At 45.4% G+C, this 18,493-nt stretch overlaps 1 protein-coding gene across 1 annotated transcript in view; it reads right to left on the bottom strand.

Annotated features, from left to right (window-relative positions):
• frem1a (Fras1 related extracellular matrix 1a) overlaps nt 1-18,493 on the bottom strand; it is a 352,151-nt gene that overhangs the window by 75,677 nt on the left and 257,981 nt on the right. Inside the window, 1 exon segment of the mRNA XM_070877990.1 lies at nt 6,545-6,809. Coding sequence (XP_070734091.1) covers nt 6,545-6,809 — 265 coding nt within the window.

Below are 18,493 nucleotides of genomic sequence, written 5' to 3'. Positions count from 1 at the left end.
AACGTTTTAGCCTGAGCCCCATACGATTAAGTCGACTAAGAACCTCCTCCAGGTTCTGCAGGTGCTCGACGGTGTCCCGACCTGTAACCAAGATGTTGGCCTGGAAGACCACAGTGTGCAGGACTGACTTCAGCAAGCTTTCCATGTTCCTCTGGAATATCGCCACGGCCGACTGAATCCCAAACGGGCATCTGTTGTAAACGAAGAGACCTTTGTGCGTGTTGATGCAGGTGAGGCTTTTCAATGATTCCTCAAGCTCCTGCGTCATGTAGGACGAGGTCAAGTCCAGCTTCGTGAACGTTTTCCCTCCCACCAGCATCGCAAATAGGTCGTCTGCCTTCGGTAGTGGGTATTGATCCTGCAGTGAGAAACGATTGATAGTTACTTTGTAATCACCACAGATTCTGAAGGTGCCGTCTCCCTTGAGGACTGGAACAATCGGACTGGCCCACTCATTGAATTCGATCGGTGAAATGATGCCCTCTCATTGCAGCCTGTCCAGCTCGATCTCCACCCTCTCTCTCATCATGTAAAGTACCGCTCTCGCCTTGATGGATGGGTCGTGTCCCCGGAATCAAATGGATCTGCACTTTTGCTCCTTGGAACTTCCCGATGCCTGGTTCGAACAGCGAGGAGAACTTGTTTAGGATCTGGGCACATGAGGTGTCGTCGACGGACGAAAGCGCTCGGACATCGTCCCAGTTCCAGCGTATCTTTCCCAGCCAGCTCCTACCGAACAGCGTGGGGCCATCGCCCGGTACTACCCAGAGTGGTAACTCGTGCACCACTCCATCGTAGGACACCTTTATGGTACCACTGCCGATTACGGGAATCAGTTCCTTTGTGTAAGTTCTCAGTTTAGTACGAATGGGTGTCAGGACTGGCCTTGAGGCCTTGCTGCACCACAATTTATCAAAAGTCTTTTTGCTCATTATGGACTGGCTTGTGCCCATGTCCAGCTCCATGGACACCGGGAGTCCATTTAATTCAACCTTCAGCATTATCGGGGGGCACTTTGTGGTAAATGTGTGCACCCCATATACCTCTGCCTCCTCGGTCTAAGGCTCTGGTTCATCATGATCCACCATGGATCTGTTCTCCTCTGCAACATGGTGGTTTGCAGGATTAGCAGGGTTTGAAGCTCGCCTGCACATACATTGGAGGTGTCCCATTGTTCCACAGCCCTTGCAAATGTATTCTTTGAAGCGGCATGAATGGAAACGATGATCACCCCCGCAGCGCCAACAAGGTGTTAATGGCCTTGTATTCACCACCCTTGATGGTGGACTCTGAGTCATCTGCGAAAGTGCAGCTGCAGGCATGTGAGTCCTGTCCTGTACATTTCGATTCGAAAATAACCTTACTTTGTTCACAGTATTTGCAGCAGCATTTGTGTGCTGATAAATTTATTTGGTATTGTCACTGGTGGCGATAAACGCCTGGGCTATCGCTATGGCTTTACTCAAGGTTGCCGTCTCTACAGTCAAGAGTTTTTAAAGTATTACTTCATGGCCAGTGCCATGTACAAAGAAGTCTCTGAGCATGTGCTCCAAGTGTCCTTCAAATTCGCAATGTCCTGCAAGGCGCCTTAGCTCGGCGACGTAGCTTGCCACTTCCTGGCCTTCAGACCTCTTGTACGTGTAGAACCGATACCTCGCCATCAGAACGCTTTCCTTCGTATTTAGATGCTCCCGGACCAGTGTGCACAAATCATCGTATGACTTGTCTGTGGGTTTTGCTGGAGCAAACAGATTTTTAATGATGCCATATGTTGGTGTCCCGCAAACGGTGAGGAGGATCGCCCTTCGTTTGGGAGTATTCGCTTCTCCTTCCAGCTCGTTGGCCACGAAGTATTGGTCGAGTCGCTCCACGAAGATTTCCCAATCATCTCCCTCTGAAAATTTCTCCAGGATGCCCACGGTTCTCTGCATTGTTGCGGTGGGGTTCGTCATTTGTATCTCGTCGCCATTTGTTATGTCTTGAATAAAGAGTCAGACCAGATACTGCAAGCTCAAAGTGAGGTGTGACCGTAGTCCTTTATTACAGATCTCAGAGTGCCTCTCCAGCCTGTGAGGCCTCCTTATATACAGGTGGCTCCCAAGAGATTGTAGGATCCTTTGGGACTCCAAGGGATAAGACATGGTATTTACAGGTTTACATACATAACAATTTTAGTAAGAGTTTATGAGACTTTAAGTGCAGCCTGGCTGGAATAAAGGATGGATGAAGTTTCACTCAGTTTCATGAAATATTCCAAAACTAGCATTAAAATGCAGTTTTGATTCATTATTAACTACTTCTGGCAGGCTTTCAATGACTGAGTTAACCCGGTTTTCACTGACTGGATCTGAGCCTAGTTTTTACAAGGTCATTGTCAAATTAACACAGTGATTTCAGTAATGGAATTACTTCAGTGATATGGCCATTGTGAGAAAAATGTGCTGAGGTTTATAGAAACTATCGGTAAAGACTTGGATTTATATAAAAGCAAAATACTGTGGAGGCTGGAATCAGAAATAAAAACAGTAAATGTTGGGAAATCTCAGTGGGTGCCTAGTGCTTCTGATATGACTTTCTTTTTCTTCAACCAAGGATTCCCCTCCACCGGTTTAACACGGCCCTTGATCGTGTCCACTCTATTTCCCGCACCTCTGCTCTCACCACTTCCCCTCCCTCTCAGAACCATGACAGGGTTCCCCTTGCCCCTTTCACCCCACCAGCCTCCACGTTCGATCGATCAACCTCCACCATTTCCACCACCTCCAGTGTGATCCCACCACCAATCAAATCTTCCCCTCACCTCCCCTCTCAGCATTCCGAAGGGACTGCTCCCTCCGCGACACCCTGGTCCATTTCACAGTCACCTCCAGCACCCCCTCCCCTTCCCATGGCACCTTCCCTCTCTTTTTTCTCTCTCTTTGTTTCTCATGGCAGTTGATAATTATCCTGCCATTCACACCCAATCTAAACTAATCTTTTTCTAACTTCTGCCATTACCATCTCAAGTCAGCCCATGATCCCTTTTGTCTCTCTAATTTCTCCTGCCTCCCACCCTATCACAGACCTTTCCTTTTGTTCTTCCCTCTCCTCCCCCTTTCAGTGCTTCAAAATGAATTTGTTTATTTCGAACATGTGCCAATTCTGACGAAGTGTCATCAACTTGAAACGTTAACTCTCCTTCTCTCCACAGATGCTGCCTGACCCACTGAGATTTCCAGCATGTTCTGTTTTTATCTTGGATTTATACAGCTCCTTTTATGACTGACCATCATCATAGGCAATCCCTCGGAATTGAGGAAGACTTGCTTCCACTCTTAGAATAAGTCCTTAGGATCAGGACATCCAAAGGTGTTTTACAGCCAATGCAATACTTTTGAAATGTAGTCACTGTTGTAATGGCAGCCAATTTGCGCACAAGCAAGCTCCCACAAACAGCAATGTGATAATGACCAGATAATCTGTTTTTCAGTGATGTTGGTTGAGGGATAAATATTTGCCAGGACCACATGGGATCTTGTATGTACGCCTGAGAGGGAAGACGGGGCCTCGGTTTAACATCTCATCCAAAAGACAACACCTCTGACACTGCAGCACTTCCTTGGAGTGTCAGTCTACATTATGTGCTCAAGCTGCTAGAGTGGGACTTGAACCCATGACCTCCTCACTCAGAGACAAGAGTGTTACCCACTGAGCCACATCTGACACTATTAGATTTGCACCTCTTACAGTTGGGATGTATAAGGCAAGATATGACCACAGTGCCTACATCTTTTGACCAAATGTATTCTCTGAAAGACATCTTAAACGTACTGGCCATGAAATTCTCCAGTCTTTCGCTGCAACTCCGGTGGGAAACTAACCATTTGCCTGGGCGTTCTGTCAGCCGCCCATCAGAGCTATGGTGGGAGACCGGTAAAATCCCCACACAATTTCAGGGCCATTATCACAATCAACCTGTAACTGAGGGGCCTCTACTTCTTCTTCATTTCTAATAGACTGTTAAGTATTTTTAAAACTACATTTACACATTTCACTGCACATTTGTTCTTGTTCTCTGGGCTCGACAATCTGTGCAATTTAGTTTGAGTTGAATCACTGGCAGCAACTTCATTGTTTTTACATTAAATCCATTGGAAAAAGGAGCTTTGTGTGAAGTGTTGTGATGACTTTACTTCAACCATGTTAAAAGCAGCATTAACAAGTGCTACTCTGCAGCAATGCAAGTATGTACTCGAGGAGATACTTTTCAGCTCATGCTGAATTCTGCCAAATGCTTCATTTAAAGTCAGCTTTGTGGTGTTCTGGCCACAATAGTTGACAACATGATTAGCACACAATTGCATTTGATAATCAAGCTCTTGCACATTCAGTGCAGAGTCTTTATGCCAATTTAAAAGGCCTCCAATGAGGAGCAGGTAAAATTGATTGGGGGCGAAATTGCCCCGCGTCCCGATCGAGGGCAGTAACCTTCCGGGACCAGGACTTTTATCACCTGGCCTAGAAGTCCCGCCCTCGACACGGAATTGGGTCGTACGCCCCTCAAAGGAAGTGGAGCACTGCCTCCGGTGCTCCGCTTCCTTTGGGGGCGGTGCCGGGGCGGTAGTGCGGCACTGAGTCCAGGGTAATGTGGATGCTCCGACACTGGACCATCAGGGCATCATGTCTCCGGGCCAGCAGCCCGGCACCCAAGATGGAGTGTCGGGCTGCACGATGGCAGCCTGGACCATGCTATGGCAGCCATTGTCGAGCTGACCCGCAAGTCAGCCGACACAAAAAGATGGCAGCCTGGAGCCCTGCAGGCCTTTACCTTTAAACAGCGCCCCAAGAGCAGATGTCCGCCAGCTTCGTGACCTGCGAAGCTGGTGTTGACAACTGCTCGTGGCGGTGGGCAATTTCCCCCGCGGGGTGTTAAGGGGTCCGCATGGGGCGGTGAGGGGTTGCTGCGCACAGTGATGATGTCATCAGCGATGGCCTGGAACGCTAACCGCGCTGCGCGGCATGGCACAGTGCCTCCCAAATCCCCAGGACAATTTTCCCATGGCAAAATCTGTCTTGTTCCCTGGAGGCATTAACGGGGCTATAAAAAGGGACAATTTCACCCCTGTCATCTTTTAATATCGCATTTTCCTCTTGGCCATTCCATGTTAGAAGAAATGCTTCGACCAATAAAAATAATCTGCCTCATAGTTTCATGATCAGAGCATGTGGCATCAGGCAACAAGCAGCAGGATGGATAGCAAACTGGCGGCAAAGCAGAAAACAGAGAGTAAGAGTTAAAGGTACTTACTCAGACTGACGGAAGGTGGGAAGTGGTGTTCTACAAGGATCAGTGCTGGGACCACTGTGGTTCATTATACACATAAATGAACTGAACTCAGGAATCGGAAGTACTATATCAACATTTGTGGATGACACCACATTGGGGGGTTTTGTTATACTGAGAAAGACTGCGATGAAAGACGTAAACTTGCAGAATGGTCAATTAATTTCAATCTCGATAAGTATGAGGTGGTGCATTTTGGCAGAACGAATAAGGATTCACCAGCTCCTTGGAAAATAGGACGCAAACGAGGCAGAGGCAGGGATCTAGGGGTACAGATTCCCAAATCATTCAAAGTAATAATGCAGGTTAACAAAGCTATAAAATGCTAACAGAGCACAGGGGTTCATTTGTAGAGGGATAGAATGGAAAATTACAATAGAGTGAGGAACTTTTAAAGATTAATTTTAACTCCCAGCAAAATTGATATTGTCTGAAAAAAACTCAACTTTTGTCACTGGTCTCTGCAAATTCAATTTGAAATATGACTCCTGCTTTTCAAAGCTCTCATTAGCATCCAACAGTTACACTTTGATATCACGTGCAAATTTTTCAGCCCATAATTTTGCATAATCAAAGTGTTAAAAAATCAAACCTTGTTCTTTCTCGTATTTCAAATTCGTGTGCACGTGCGTTTATTTCTATTTAAAAGCGGCAGCTGTGCAGGAACTCCATGGCTGACTATTCCCCTGCCGAGTCAAGGGAAATGGATGCAAATTGTTGCATTTTAACTTGCCCCGGGTGAAATCAGCTAACTCAATGTAGAATCATACACCCAACTAACCGTGCAATGAAGCCTGCTTAATAAAGCAACCTTTGGCCTTCAGCCTTATAGACCTGTCACATATGTCCTATTCACACAGGCACCATAGATGCACATGGAGGCTGGGGTGTGCTGCTCCCGCATTCGTCAGCCAATGTTCCACCAATTCATTTTAATGGGAGGAAAACTGCAGGCTTGCAGGGGGAAACCATAGTCAGAGTATCCATTCAGAAGTCATAAATATATCAACGTCAGAACCAATTGCACATGTTTTTAATGGCTGTATATATGATCAACTACAATTAAAAGAACGCTAATATCTCCTTGCTCTGAGTCAATAACTAACCAACAATGCATACAGTAAGTGTGATTACAAGACATGCTATAGTTTGGTTTAAAGGAATTCAGTGTTATTTATTAATATCACTTTAAAACCTTTGCGTAAATGCAGATATTCTTACCTCAGTGAGTCTCTCGTAGCTGCTGCCTTGCTTTTGTGAGTATAAGAAACTGTCTGAGCGGCCACATCCATCTGGCTAAAACTGGTTATCACCACTCCAGGGTAGTTGACATATTCTACTTGTCCGTATCTTGGCGGGACCGTTATGACATAAATCAGCTCCTCGGGTTTGTTCGTGCCGTCAGAAGCCAGAAGGATGGCTGTAGTCAGAGTGGCTCTGTCTCCCTTGACGATGGTCAGTGGTTTTAGAAAAACAGCGATCTCACCTAGAAACATAACAAAGTGAAAATGCACACTTTCTAAAGCCATAGAGTACATCAAACTTACAAAAACTGAATAATCAAAAGCCAGGAAGTTATGCTAAACCTTTATAAAACACTTGTTTGGCCCCAATTCTGGGCACCACACTTTAGGAAAGACGAGAAGGTAATATTTTAAAAAGGGATATTCTATTTATTGACATGCCTCCTTTCTTTGCTAGTCTTTAACATTGAGCTACTACACCTTCAGCCCTATTCTAATTAAACACTGCACAAAAGTGGAATGGGCAGACACATGGCAGATGAAGTTCAACGAAGAAAAGTGTGAGGTGATACACGTGTGTAGGAAGAATGAGGAGAGACAATACAAGCTAAATGGTACAATTTTAAAGCAAGGAGAGCTTGTATTGTCAATAAATAGGATATCCCTTTCTAAAATATTTCAGAGGAAGAAATTGCTTTCAGCAGTATTTTTAACAAATGCAATAATCTATTTGTATTAGGTTCCTCCTTGTGCTACTTAGAATCATAGAATAGTATAGCACAGGAGGAGGTCATTCGACCCATTGAGTCTACGCCGGCTCTTTCGAAGAGCAATCCAGTTTGTCCCACTCCCCCGCTCTTTCCCTAGATCCCTGCAATTTTTTTCTCCTTCAAGTATTTATCTATTTCCCTTTTGAGGCAGTACATTCGAAATCCTAACCACCTTTTGCGTAAAAAAGTTTTTCCTCATGTTGCCTCTGGTTTTTTTGTCATTCACCTTAAATCTGTGCCCTTTGGTTATCGACCCTTCTGCCAATGGAAACAGTTTCTCTTCATTTACTCTACCCAAAGCCTTCATGATTTTGAGCACCTTTACCAAATCTCCTCTTAGCCTTCTCTGCTCTAAGGAGAACAACCCCTGCTTCTCCAGTCTATCCATGTAATAGTAATCCCTCATCCTTGGAATCATGCTTGTAAATCTCTTCTGTACCCTCTCCAAAGCCTTCATGTCCTTCCTAATGTGGTGCCCAGAATTACATAGAAACATAGAAATTTACAGCGCAGAAAGAGGCCATTTCTGCCCATCGTGTCCGCGCCGACCATGAAAGAGCCACACAGCCCTCAGTCAGCAGCCCTGATGGTTACATATAAACCTATGAACAATGAACAATGGTGGACAGGTAAAGAGCATCTGGCCCAACCAGTCCGCCCCCCAAAACTGCGATACTCCATGTATCGCAACATTTTACACTCCACCCCACCCGGAGGCATGCGATCTCCTGGGAGAGGCAAAAAAAAGATAAAAACCCAGGCCAATTGGGGAAAAAAAAATCTGGGAAAATTCCTCTCCAACTCATCCAGGCAATCGAAACGAATCCAGGAGATCACCCTGGCTACATTAGATTCCCTGCAGTACTTACCATTGTATCTACACCAGCCAACATGAGGTTATCCAGTCTAATCCCATTTACCAGCTCTAGGTCCGTAACCCTGCCGTTATGGCCCCTCAAGTGCCCATCCAAGCACCTTTTAAATGTGGTGAGGATTTCTGCCTCTACTACCTTTCCAGGCAGTGAGTTCCAGACCCCCACAATCCTCTGCGTGAAGAAGCTACCCCTCAAATCCCCTCTAAGCCATCTGCCTTAAACCTATGCCCCTTCGTAATTGACCCTTCCACCAAGGGAAATAGGCCCTTGTTATCCACGATATCCAGGCCCCTCAAAATTTATACACCTCAATGAGGTCTCCTCTCAGCCTCTGCTGTTCCAAGGAGAACAAGCCCAGCCTATTCAATCTGTCCTCATAGCCAACATTCTCCATTCCAGGGAGCATTCTCGTAAATCTCCTCTGCACCCTCTCCAGTGCCATAACATCCTTCCTATAATACGGCGACCAGAACTGCACACAGTATTCCAGCTGTAGCCTAACCAGTGTATTATACAATTTAAGCATAACCTCCCTGCTCTTGCATTATATGTCTTGGCCAATAAAGGCAAGCATTCCGTATGCTTTCTTAACCAACATATCCACCTGGCCTGCCATCTTCAGGGCTCTATGGACAAGCAATCCAAGGTCCCTTTGTTCATCTACACTTCTAAGTGGCCTACCGTTTAATGTGTATACCCTTTTCTTATTAGTCCTCCCCAAGTGCATTACCTCACACTTCTACAAATTCAATTCCATTTGCCACTGTTCTGCCCACCCGACCAGTAGATTGATATCCTCCTCCAGTCCATGACTTTCCTCTTCAATATCAACCACACAGTCAATTTTAGTGTCATCTGCAAACTTCTTAATCATACCCCATATATTCAAATATAGATCATTAATGTATACCACAAAAAACAAAGGACCCAGTACTGAGCCCTGCAGAACCCCACTGGAAACTTCCTTCCAGTCACAAAAACATCCATCAACCACCCCCCTTTTTACCCCCCTCTCTGTCCTGTCTAAAAATACTGTAACCAGAAATATTGAGCTGCCGAACCTGTCCCTCCTTCAGCCATGTCTCTGTAATGGCTATAATGTCATACTCCCAAGTGTCTACCTGGGCTCTCAGCTCATCCGCCTTATTCGCTATACTCCTTGCATTGCAGTATATACCATTTAGCACACTTGATTACTACTTACTAACCCTTGTTTCCTCTCTCTTACACATTTACTTTCTGCATTCTTGCTTTCAAATTTCAGCTTTATTTCCTTCCCTATTGAATTTGTTCTCAGTTCCCATTCCCCTGCCAAGCTAGTTTAAACTCTCCCCAATAGCACGAGCAAAGCTCCCCGCGAGGATATTGGTCCCGGCGCTGTTGAGGTGCACCCCTTCCGGTTTGTACAGGTCCCATCTCCCCCAGAAGCAGCCCCAATGCCTCAGGAATTTAAAGCCCTCCCTCCTACACAACTCTCCAGCCACGCGTTCATCCTCATTATCCTTCTATTCTTGTACTCATTAGCACGTGGCACTGGTAGTAACCCGGAGATTACTATCTTTGAGGTCCTACCCTTTAATTTTTCTTCTAGCTCCCTAAATTCTGCCTGCATGCCCTCATTCCTCTTTCTACCTATGTCATTAGTCCCGATATGGACCACGGCCTCTAGCTATATACCCTCTCCCCCCAGAATGCCCTGCGTCCGCTCTGTGACATGCTTGACCCTGGCACCAGGGAGGCACCATACCATCCTGGAGTCACGTCTACGGCCGCAGAAACGCCTCTCTACTCCCCTAACTATTGAATCCCCTACCACTACAGCTCTTTTATTCTTTGTCCCTCCCCCCTGTACAGCTGAGCCACCCATAGTGCCTTGGAATTTCTCTGGCTGCACTCCCCAGAGGCACCATCACTCAGAAGAGAATACTGGTTGGAAAGTGAGATGGACTCCTGCACTACCTGCCTAGCATTCTTCCTCTGTCTGGTGTTCACCCACTTCCCCTCTACCTGCATGCTTTTAAGCTGCGGGGTGACCACCTCCTGAAACGTGCTATCCACGTAGCTCTCAGCCTTGCGGATGCACCATATTGACTGCAGCTGCCGCTCAAGCTCCGAAACGCGGAGCTCGAGTAGTTGAAACTGGAGACACCTCTTGCACACTCCAGTTGGGGCCAAACAAGTGTTTTTTATAGGTTTAGCATAACTCCCTGGATTTTGTACTCTATGCCTCCATAAAGCCCAGGATTCCGTTTGCTTTATTAACTACTTTGTTAACCAGTCCTGCCACCTTCAAAGATTTGTGCACAACCCAAGCACCCCACCCACCTGTCCATTCAACCACTGTCTGCCACACCTGTGACAGAGACTGTAGGTCCCACATTGGACTCATCAGTCACCTGAGAACTCATATTAGTGTGGAAGCAAGTCATCCTCGGGGGGTTCTGTCTAAGAAGAAGCAGAAGAAGATAAAGCCCAGGATCCCGTATGCTTCATTGTGCATTTCCAATCTAGTTTATAATTTGAAGTCACAAATGAATAATCAGATATTCTGCTTAAAATAAATATTATTGAAATTATATGATATTCAGATGTTTTAAATAAGAATTGGGACATAAGACCATAACAACATAAGAATTAGGAGTAGGAATAGGCCATTCGGCCCCTCGAGCCTGCATCGCCATTCAATAAGATCATGGCTGATTTTCTATCTCAATCCCACTTTCCTGCACTATCCCCATATCCCTTGATTCCCTTAATATCCAAAAATCTATTGATCTCTGTGTTGAATATAATCAAGGACTGAGCTTCCACAGCCCTCTAGGATAGAGAATGCCAAAGATTCTCTGAGTGAAGAAGTTGTTCCTCATCTCAGTCCTAAATGACTGACTCCTTATTCTGAGACTGTAACCCCTGGTTCTAGACTCCCCAGCCAGGGGAAACATCCTCCCTGCATCCAGCCCATCAAGCCCTGTAAGAATGTTATTTGTTTCCATGAGATCACCTCTCATTCTTTCAAACTCTAGAGGATATAGGCCTAATCTAATCTCTCCTCATAGGACAATTCGCCCATCCCAGGAATCAGTCTGCTGATCATTCGTTGCACTCTCTCAATAGCAAGTATATCCTTCCTTAGGTAAGGAGACCAAGGGCTAGAACCTCCACTTTTTTTGCCTGCTGAACACCTACTTAATGCCCATTTTACCGCTGAAATGATGTATAACGCCCATATATCACACATTTTGGCACAAAATGGAAACTTATTGCCAAGTCTTACTTTCCCCATGTGGTTAACACCGAAAAAAAAATTACCGCCCGCCCACCTTTTTTGGGGAGTAATCAGCAGGATGGGCGAATTCGACGCCCACAGTATTGCGCAGTGTTACTTTCCGCGCAGAATTAATGCCGAGATTCAATATTAACGCCCGCCCACTGTTTTTTGTCGTAAAAAGCATATTTACCCAAACTAACGGCCATGGAGATCGGCCATCATCAATTTCACCACCTCGCACACATTTCACCCACAATATCGCTCGCTCAAAAAACCGCCCACAAAAAGTGGAACTAACCGAGACGAATCACAGCGTTATCGACACCATTTTAAAAGGCTGCTGTGCTTCAACCTCAGTGAAGTTCGGAGGTGCTCTGCAGGTCATTGGAGTTGACGTGAACATCTCTAAAAACATCTTGACCACACTGTGAACAATTGGAATTGAAGAGGTGTGTTCGTCGGGACATTCTTTGTTTGTGAGCAATTGGTGGAAAACAGAGAGCTATTGCAATGGGGCCTGTCCTTTCTCACCCTCTCTTGGTGACTAATTACATGCAGCAGACTCGACATCGCCGAAGAAACACTGCACTGCATTATGTGCCCAATGTACGAAGTGACAGACAGATGAGGAGGACCTGACGTTGCACCTCCCGCAAGTACAGGGAAAAGCATTCTTACCTCAACTTGCCCGACACCACCTGCCTTCAGAGACTGCGCTTCCACAAAGAGGTTATCACTGAGAGATCTGTAGCCTGCCAGCACCATCAGAACTTCACTGTCCGCCGAGGTCAAAGTCACCGCGGCACTGTCGTTCTACGCCTCGGGTTCTTTTCAGACCACAGCTGCCGATATTTGCGGACTTTCTCAGCATGCCACACATCGCTGCATTAGACAGGTCAGTGAAGCTCTGTACACATGCAGGAGGGACTTGATCAGATTCCCTATGACCAGGGATGCACAGAGTGAGAGGGCTCTAGGTTTCTCCAGAATTGCAAACTTCCCCAAGGTACAGGGAGCAATAGACTGTACGCACATCGCAATGCGGGCACCTTTTCAGGATGCTGAGGCTTTCAGGAACCACAAGGGATTCCATTCCCTGAACGTCCAGCTGGTTGTCGACTACCAGCAAATTATACTGACTGTGTATGCTCAATTTCCGGGCAACATCCATGATGCACACATCATGTGTGAGAGCGCTGTATCTGATTTGTTTAACAATGAGCCACAAGGTCAATGCTGGGTGCTTGGGGACAAAGGATATGGCCTCGCCACCTGGCTGATGACCCCCCTGCATGACACCCATACTGAGGCCGAGAGGCAATACAACGAGAGCCACAGAGAAACTCACAATATCATGGAGAAAACCATTGGAGTGCTGAAGCAATGCTTCAGATGCCTGGACCACTCAGGAGGCGAGCTCCAATAGTATTGGAGCTCGCCTTCTGAATGCAGCTCAATTCGTGGTGATCTGCTCTATGCTACACAACTTGGCTATCAGGAGGGGACAAGATTTGCCTGATGAGTCTGACAGTCCACCTCACCAGAGAGAGGAAGAGGAGGACGAGGAGGCGGACGCTGACATCGGGCCAGACAATCAGGCTGACGCTGAAGCCATGCCCCCGGCTCCCTGTAGACTGCATGAAAGGGCCCATGGTGGCATGATAGCTGCAAGAGCCTTACATCAGGAGCTCATCAATGATTGCTTTGCCCAAAAGAACGTTGGTGTTATTTCCAAGGCTCACACACTGCTAGGTGTGCAGGTCATACATCGATGGTGGGCATCACCTTGGTGACAGTTAAAGTTTAAGTTGATTGAAGTTGAGTGTGATTATACCCTTTGATGTTCAGGAATCACCAGCGTGTAATGGTGCAGCTATCTGAGCCAATGTGCTGCAAGGTTTTGTTCAATAAAACAATCACACACCACATCCAGCCACGCTTTCAGTGCCTCTGAGCTCCCTCTCTCTCTGTCTCCTCTTCTGCGCATGTCATGGTGACCCTTGACCTCCAGAATCGTGGGAATCGAGCGATGTCATGCCATTGCTAAGGATGGCCACACTTTATGGCAGAAGGTCAGAAAAATCTAACGCTACCACCCATTTGATATCGCTCGCGGTAACGCCCATTTTCAAAAATGTAAACTAGGTGTTTTGAGAATGGGCGAGAAACCGGCAATCTGAAAACCCTTTTTTAACGCCTACGCTGGAAATAACGCCAATTTTTGGGCGATAAGCTCAAAAGTGGAGGTTCTCGCCCCAAAACTGTGCACAATACTCCAGGTGCGGTCTCATCAGGGTCCTATATAATTGCAGTCGATGTCTTTACGCTTATACTCAAATCTTCTTGTAATAAAGACCAACATACTGAGAATGTGAATAGAGGGGTTGTGAATGTGTCAAGTGGTGAAGAGAATCATGGGAAGATAGCTGAAAGAAATGTCAAGCTGCGATATTTGCAGTGTCGACACAAAAAGAGGTTACTCAGAGTGTGGTCAAACACGAGTTACGCGAAAAGCAAAGTCAGGCATGAGTCAGACGAAATACTGCTATAACCAGCCAGAAAATAGGGAAGAATCATGTACCGAAACTATACACAAGCTAACATTAGCGCCCGCCCTGTCTGGGGGACCTGTCGGCCTGCCATTGGATGTATTCTGGGGGAAGCAGAAAGTGATTGGATGAACCAAGTGCTAATCAAATGTGTTATGTTCTGAAAATGTATAACTGTTGAGCTTTTGCATTGTAACGAGACTTGTCCTGAGGGAGTTGAACAAGCTCTAATAGAGTGTGTTCCTTTATCTTGACAAGTCCTGGCCGGAGAATCTTCAATAAAGGTCTTTTACAGAAAAGGCAAAAGGTGTTCGTGTGTCAGTGTATTCGCTGAAACAGATTGCGGGAAAAAGAATCCGTATTTACATTTGGTGTCAGAAGTGGGATCTCAACAGGCGACTGCCGAAAACTTGCAAATTAAGAGCCAGACTAGCCTTGGGCGAGACGGGAGGAAAGTGGCCACTGGAGTGAGTATAATTTAAATACCGCTCCAGTTTCCTTCAGTTTCAAAAGTCTGAGGAAAGTTTGGCCACTCGCTGGTTCTCAGGTAGCGTCTGAACGAGATCCAGGACAATCTGGCGAATACCTTCTAAACTTAGAATAGGGAAGGCTAGGGAAATCGCGCGGTGACGCGAACCGGGCAGCGACTCGGAAGGATAGGTTAGAATAGGTAAATCTGGAACCTAGAACAAATTAAGTAAGGCTTATCGCACGGCGACGCGGAGGGATAGACAATCGCGCGGCGACGCGAACAGGAGAATTGCTGGGTGACGCGGAGGTTAGGGAATTACGTAAAATTAAGCCGTGGGGCGACGCAAGACTGTGTAAATTTAAAATTGTACTTATTCCAGGTACGGCGTAGATCTTGTATATCACTTGGTCCACCTAGGCTCTGGATAAGATAACTTAAACCACTGCGGGGACAATCGGGACTAATTAGGACCCTGATCCTACGCGGTGCGACACGAGGATGGGTAATTTAGATAAAACTATGAATTCCCTGAAATGTCATGGATCCAAAAATAGATCCGGCCAAAAACAATTAATAGGAAAGAAGAGAGACTTTTGTGAACGTCTGTTTTAAATGAGAAGTGCTTGTGTGATTTTGACTGCAGAATGAAAGCCTGTTTGGGAAACCGGGGAGTTGTGGTTTGTTTTAGCTCCACCCACTTTTTCAAACAGAGTGAAAGTTTTTTTAACCCTTCGTAGTGTTGTCCTGTATGTGGGAAGTTTAAGAGTGTGAACCTTATTGAATTACATATATTCGGATGATAAGTTACGGAGCTAGGAAATGCACAAAGGATAGGTTTGTTGAATAAAAGATAAAAAATACATGGTCCCGGTGGTTGAAAAAAAAGAATTTATTTGACACGCTCACTTACTTGTCGAAAGAAAACATGCAATGATTGATTACATTGGGTTGAAAGACATAAATTTAGTCTCGGAATGAGATAAAGAATGCCTTTTAAAAAAAAAGCTTTTAAACTCAAAAAAAGTTTTAACGAAAGATTGAAATTACAAAGTTTGAATTGGGATTTTGAGATAATCAGAGAAGGCACAGCAAAATACTGAGTTGGATTCAAAAAAAAATTATTATATTAAATCTGCAGTTTAGAAGAGACAGTGTAACACGACCTTGAGGCTGGAACAATTGAGATAACGAAAAGCAGCCCTCAGCCCACATGCCAGATTCCTCTAGTTATGGAAAAGACAAAAAAAAAGACGCAACCTTGAAAGAAAACAAATTGAATGAATTTGAAAGAAAAAGTGTCTTCGATTGCCTGAGATTTTAAATTAACAAATTTACCGAGACCCGAGCCCTCTGTGTAAAATACAAAACCTAATTTGAAGAAAGGAGATCTTAAAAAAAAGTCGTAACGTACTAAATAGGTGCTGAAAGAAAAAAAAAGTGTTCTGAGATTTTAAATTATGAGAAAGTTCCACTGCAGTTTGAAAAGATGCATCACTTCTGTCGAGTTGGCAGGAGAACGCCACTAAATTAGGGCTCTCATTAATGGAAGGAGGACATGTTAAAACCATAGACGTCTTAAAGAAAGAGTGCGCGCATGAGAAACGTACTAAGAGTTCCACTGGGACCTCTGAGAAAGGTATCGATAGACTACATAGTCAAATGGTTGGCTTTGCATTGACCGAGGCTGATGACAAAATTGAATTTCAGTAAACAATATAGCTATTAAAAATGTGTGGTCTCGTTTTAAATCAATTTTAAAAAAAATCTTTGGCAAGTACTTGAATTAGAAGTTTAAAAAAAATTTGGAGTTTAATCTAAATGCTGTCTTTCCTGATGAGAAGACGTTTATTATGACGGCTTTACTAATAATTTCTGCTGTTTAACGGATTCCTAATTTCTAAGCAAGTTTTGAAGGCACAAAGACTTTTTTTTTCAGATGATTACGTGAAGTCACGTAATGACATCAGGTCTTCTTATAAATCTGTAAAGGAGTTAACCCTTTCCATTGACAGCCGTTTTATACTGAACATTATTAATTTGGATTTCTTAATAGAAAAAAGACTCACCTAACAGAGGAAATGGTGTGAGAGTCAGACTAAAAATCCTGCAAAAGATAAGTTAGCCTCGGAAAAACCAATGCCAACCATCCAAGATGTCATTAAAGCACAGGAGGACGTTCCTGAAAAAGATAAACTGTTGTGGAAAGATTATGGATGTACTTATGACAATGTTTCTAAACTCTGGACCACTCCCACGGAACAGACTTGCATGTCTGACGAGTTGGCCCTATGGGTTATTGAATATATGTACTTTGCTACTCATTGTGGAGCAAGGACAACAAGTGACACACTTTTGGCCACTTGATGGCATCCTAGAGTCCAGGCGCTGGCCCAGAACATCAGTAGTCGCTGCCTTGTTTGCCAACAGCATAATCCAGGGAAGGGAGTCCCCTGTGATTGGGGTAAGACGCCCCTACCAGAAGGTTCCTTTGAGACCTTGCATTTGGACTACATTGAGTTGCAAAGAGTTCAGTGTTACAAATATGTGTTAGTAATAGTAGATGTGTTTAGCAAATGGATCGAAGCCTACCCTACCCTGGACAATTAGGCTCAAACTGTTGTTAAGGTGTTAATAAGGGAAATTGTTCCTAGATATGGTATCCCAGCTCGACTGAGTTCCGATAATGGCCCTCACTTTATTGGCCAAGTTAACAAAGAATTCTGTTCCCAGATGCGCATTAACCAGCAGCTGCATTGTGCCTACCGGCCCCAAGCTGCGGGACTAGTTGAACGTGCTAATCAAACTCTTAAAACCAAGCTTGCAAAACTGGTAGCATCAACTGGACTCAACTGGCTCAAACTCCTTCCTATAGCCCACAACCAGGTTCGAGATGCTCACCTCAACCTCCCAGTTTTACCCAAATCGTCCCTCGTGGCACCAGGGAAGTATGTCCTGATTAAGAAATGGATTCGGAAGGGATTAGAGCCACGATGGGAGGGGCCTTTTCAGGTGTTACTTACTACCCCCACCGCAGCTAAGGTTGAGGGGAGAAGTGCCTGGGTTCACCTGCACCACTGCAAGCTCACCACCCTCTAACGAACCTATTTTACCGGTTATTCTAACTCCTGTTTCTGTTCCAGACTTCCTCTTCTCCATAGCTGAATAAGGTCCTTCCTAGGAGCATCCTGACTAACCGAGTGGGTCCCGAGGAGAACAGTTTGAACTCCTACCTGTAGTGATAGACAACTAGTTACACCGACGGTGACCTGAGAAGAGGCGAGAAAACCGAACTCTTTGAATCAGCAAAATATTCGGACTATTTATCCTTGTCCATAGAGACGCTACAAGAAACATTTTGTTCCTGAGTTAGAGCGATAAGATGAAACTGTGTGTGTGTGCCACAGTCTGTATAGTAGCGTTGGTGTACGTCAAGTGCGGCGCGTGGGAAGCGAGACTGAAGCGAGAGCTCCATGTAAACACCTTTTTGTATATGTCTTATGTTTATGCGCGAAATGGGAACTTTTCTAGATGCTGGGTATGCTCACATATCCCTATACATTCCAAAGGGGGAATTCCTTTGCGCCCCGTTCCACTGACCCTAACTGAGACTGTCAAGTGGCTTCTGAGCCAGACTAGCATGAGAGGAGGGGGGCCAATGCAAATACGAAAGATGAAAGGCGGGTCAAGAGAGGGATCACGGAGGGCAGGAGGAGCATCATACTGTTACCATGTGGACAACCACGGGGACATCACCAAGTGGGAGAGTGCTGGCTACCCCATATCATAGGGTATAGCGATTGCCCACACAGTCTCAACATCACAACAGGTGCACGAGTCACTATCCTCTCTCACCTTCCGAATAAAACAGGTGGAGGTCTGTGGGCCCAGTCTTGGGACCCCAACACAATATATAAAAAGGCAGCGTATAACAGCACGGATTTTGTGTGCGGGCATAGGGCATATCCCTGGTTACCTAGGCGATGGACAAGGTC

This window comes from Pristiophorus japonicus, chromosome 1, assembly GCF_044704955.1.
Source record: "Pristiophorus japonicus isolate sPriJap1 chromosome 1, sPriJap1.hap1, whole genome shotgun sequence".
NCBI classification, from domain to species: domain Eukaryota; kingdom Metazoa; phylum Chordata; class Chondrichthyes; family Pristiophoridae; genus Pristiophorus; species Pristiophorus japonicus.
The sequence above is the reverse complement of the archived record's forward strand: the minus strand, read 5'-3'. Positions and strand labels throughout refer to the sequence as shown.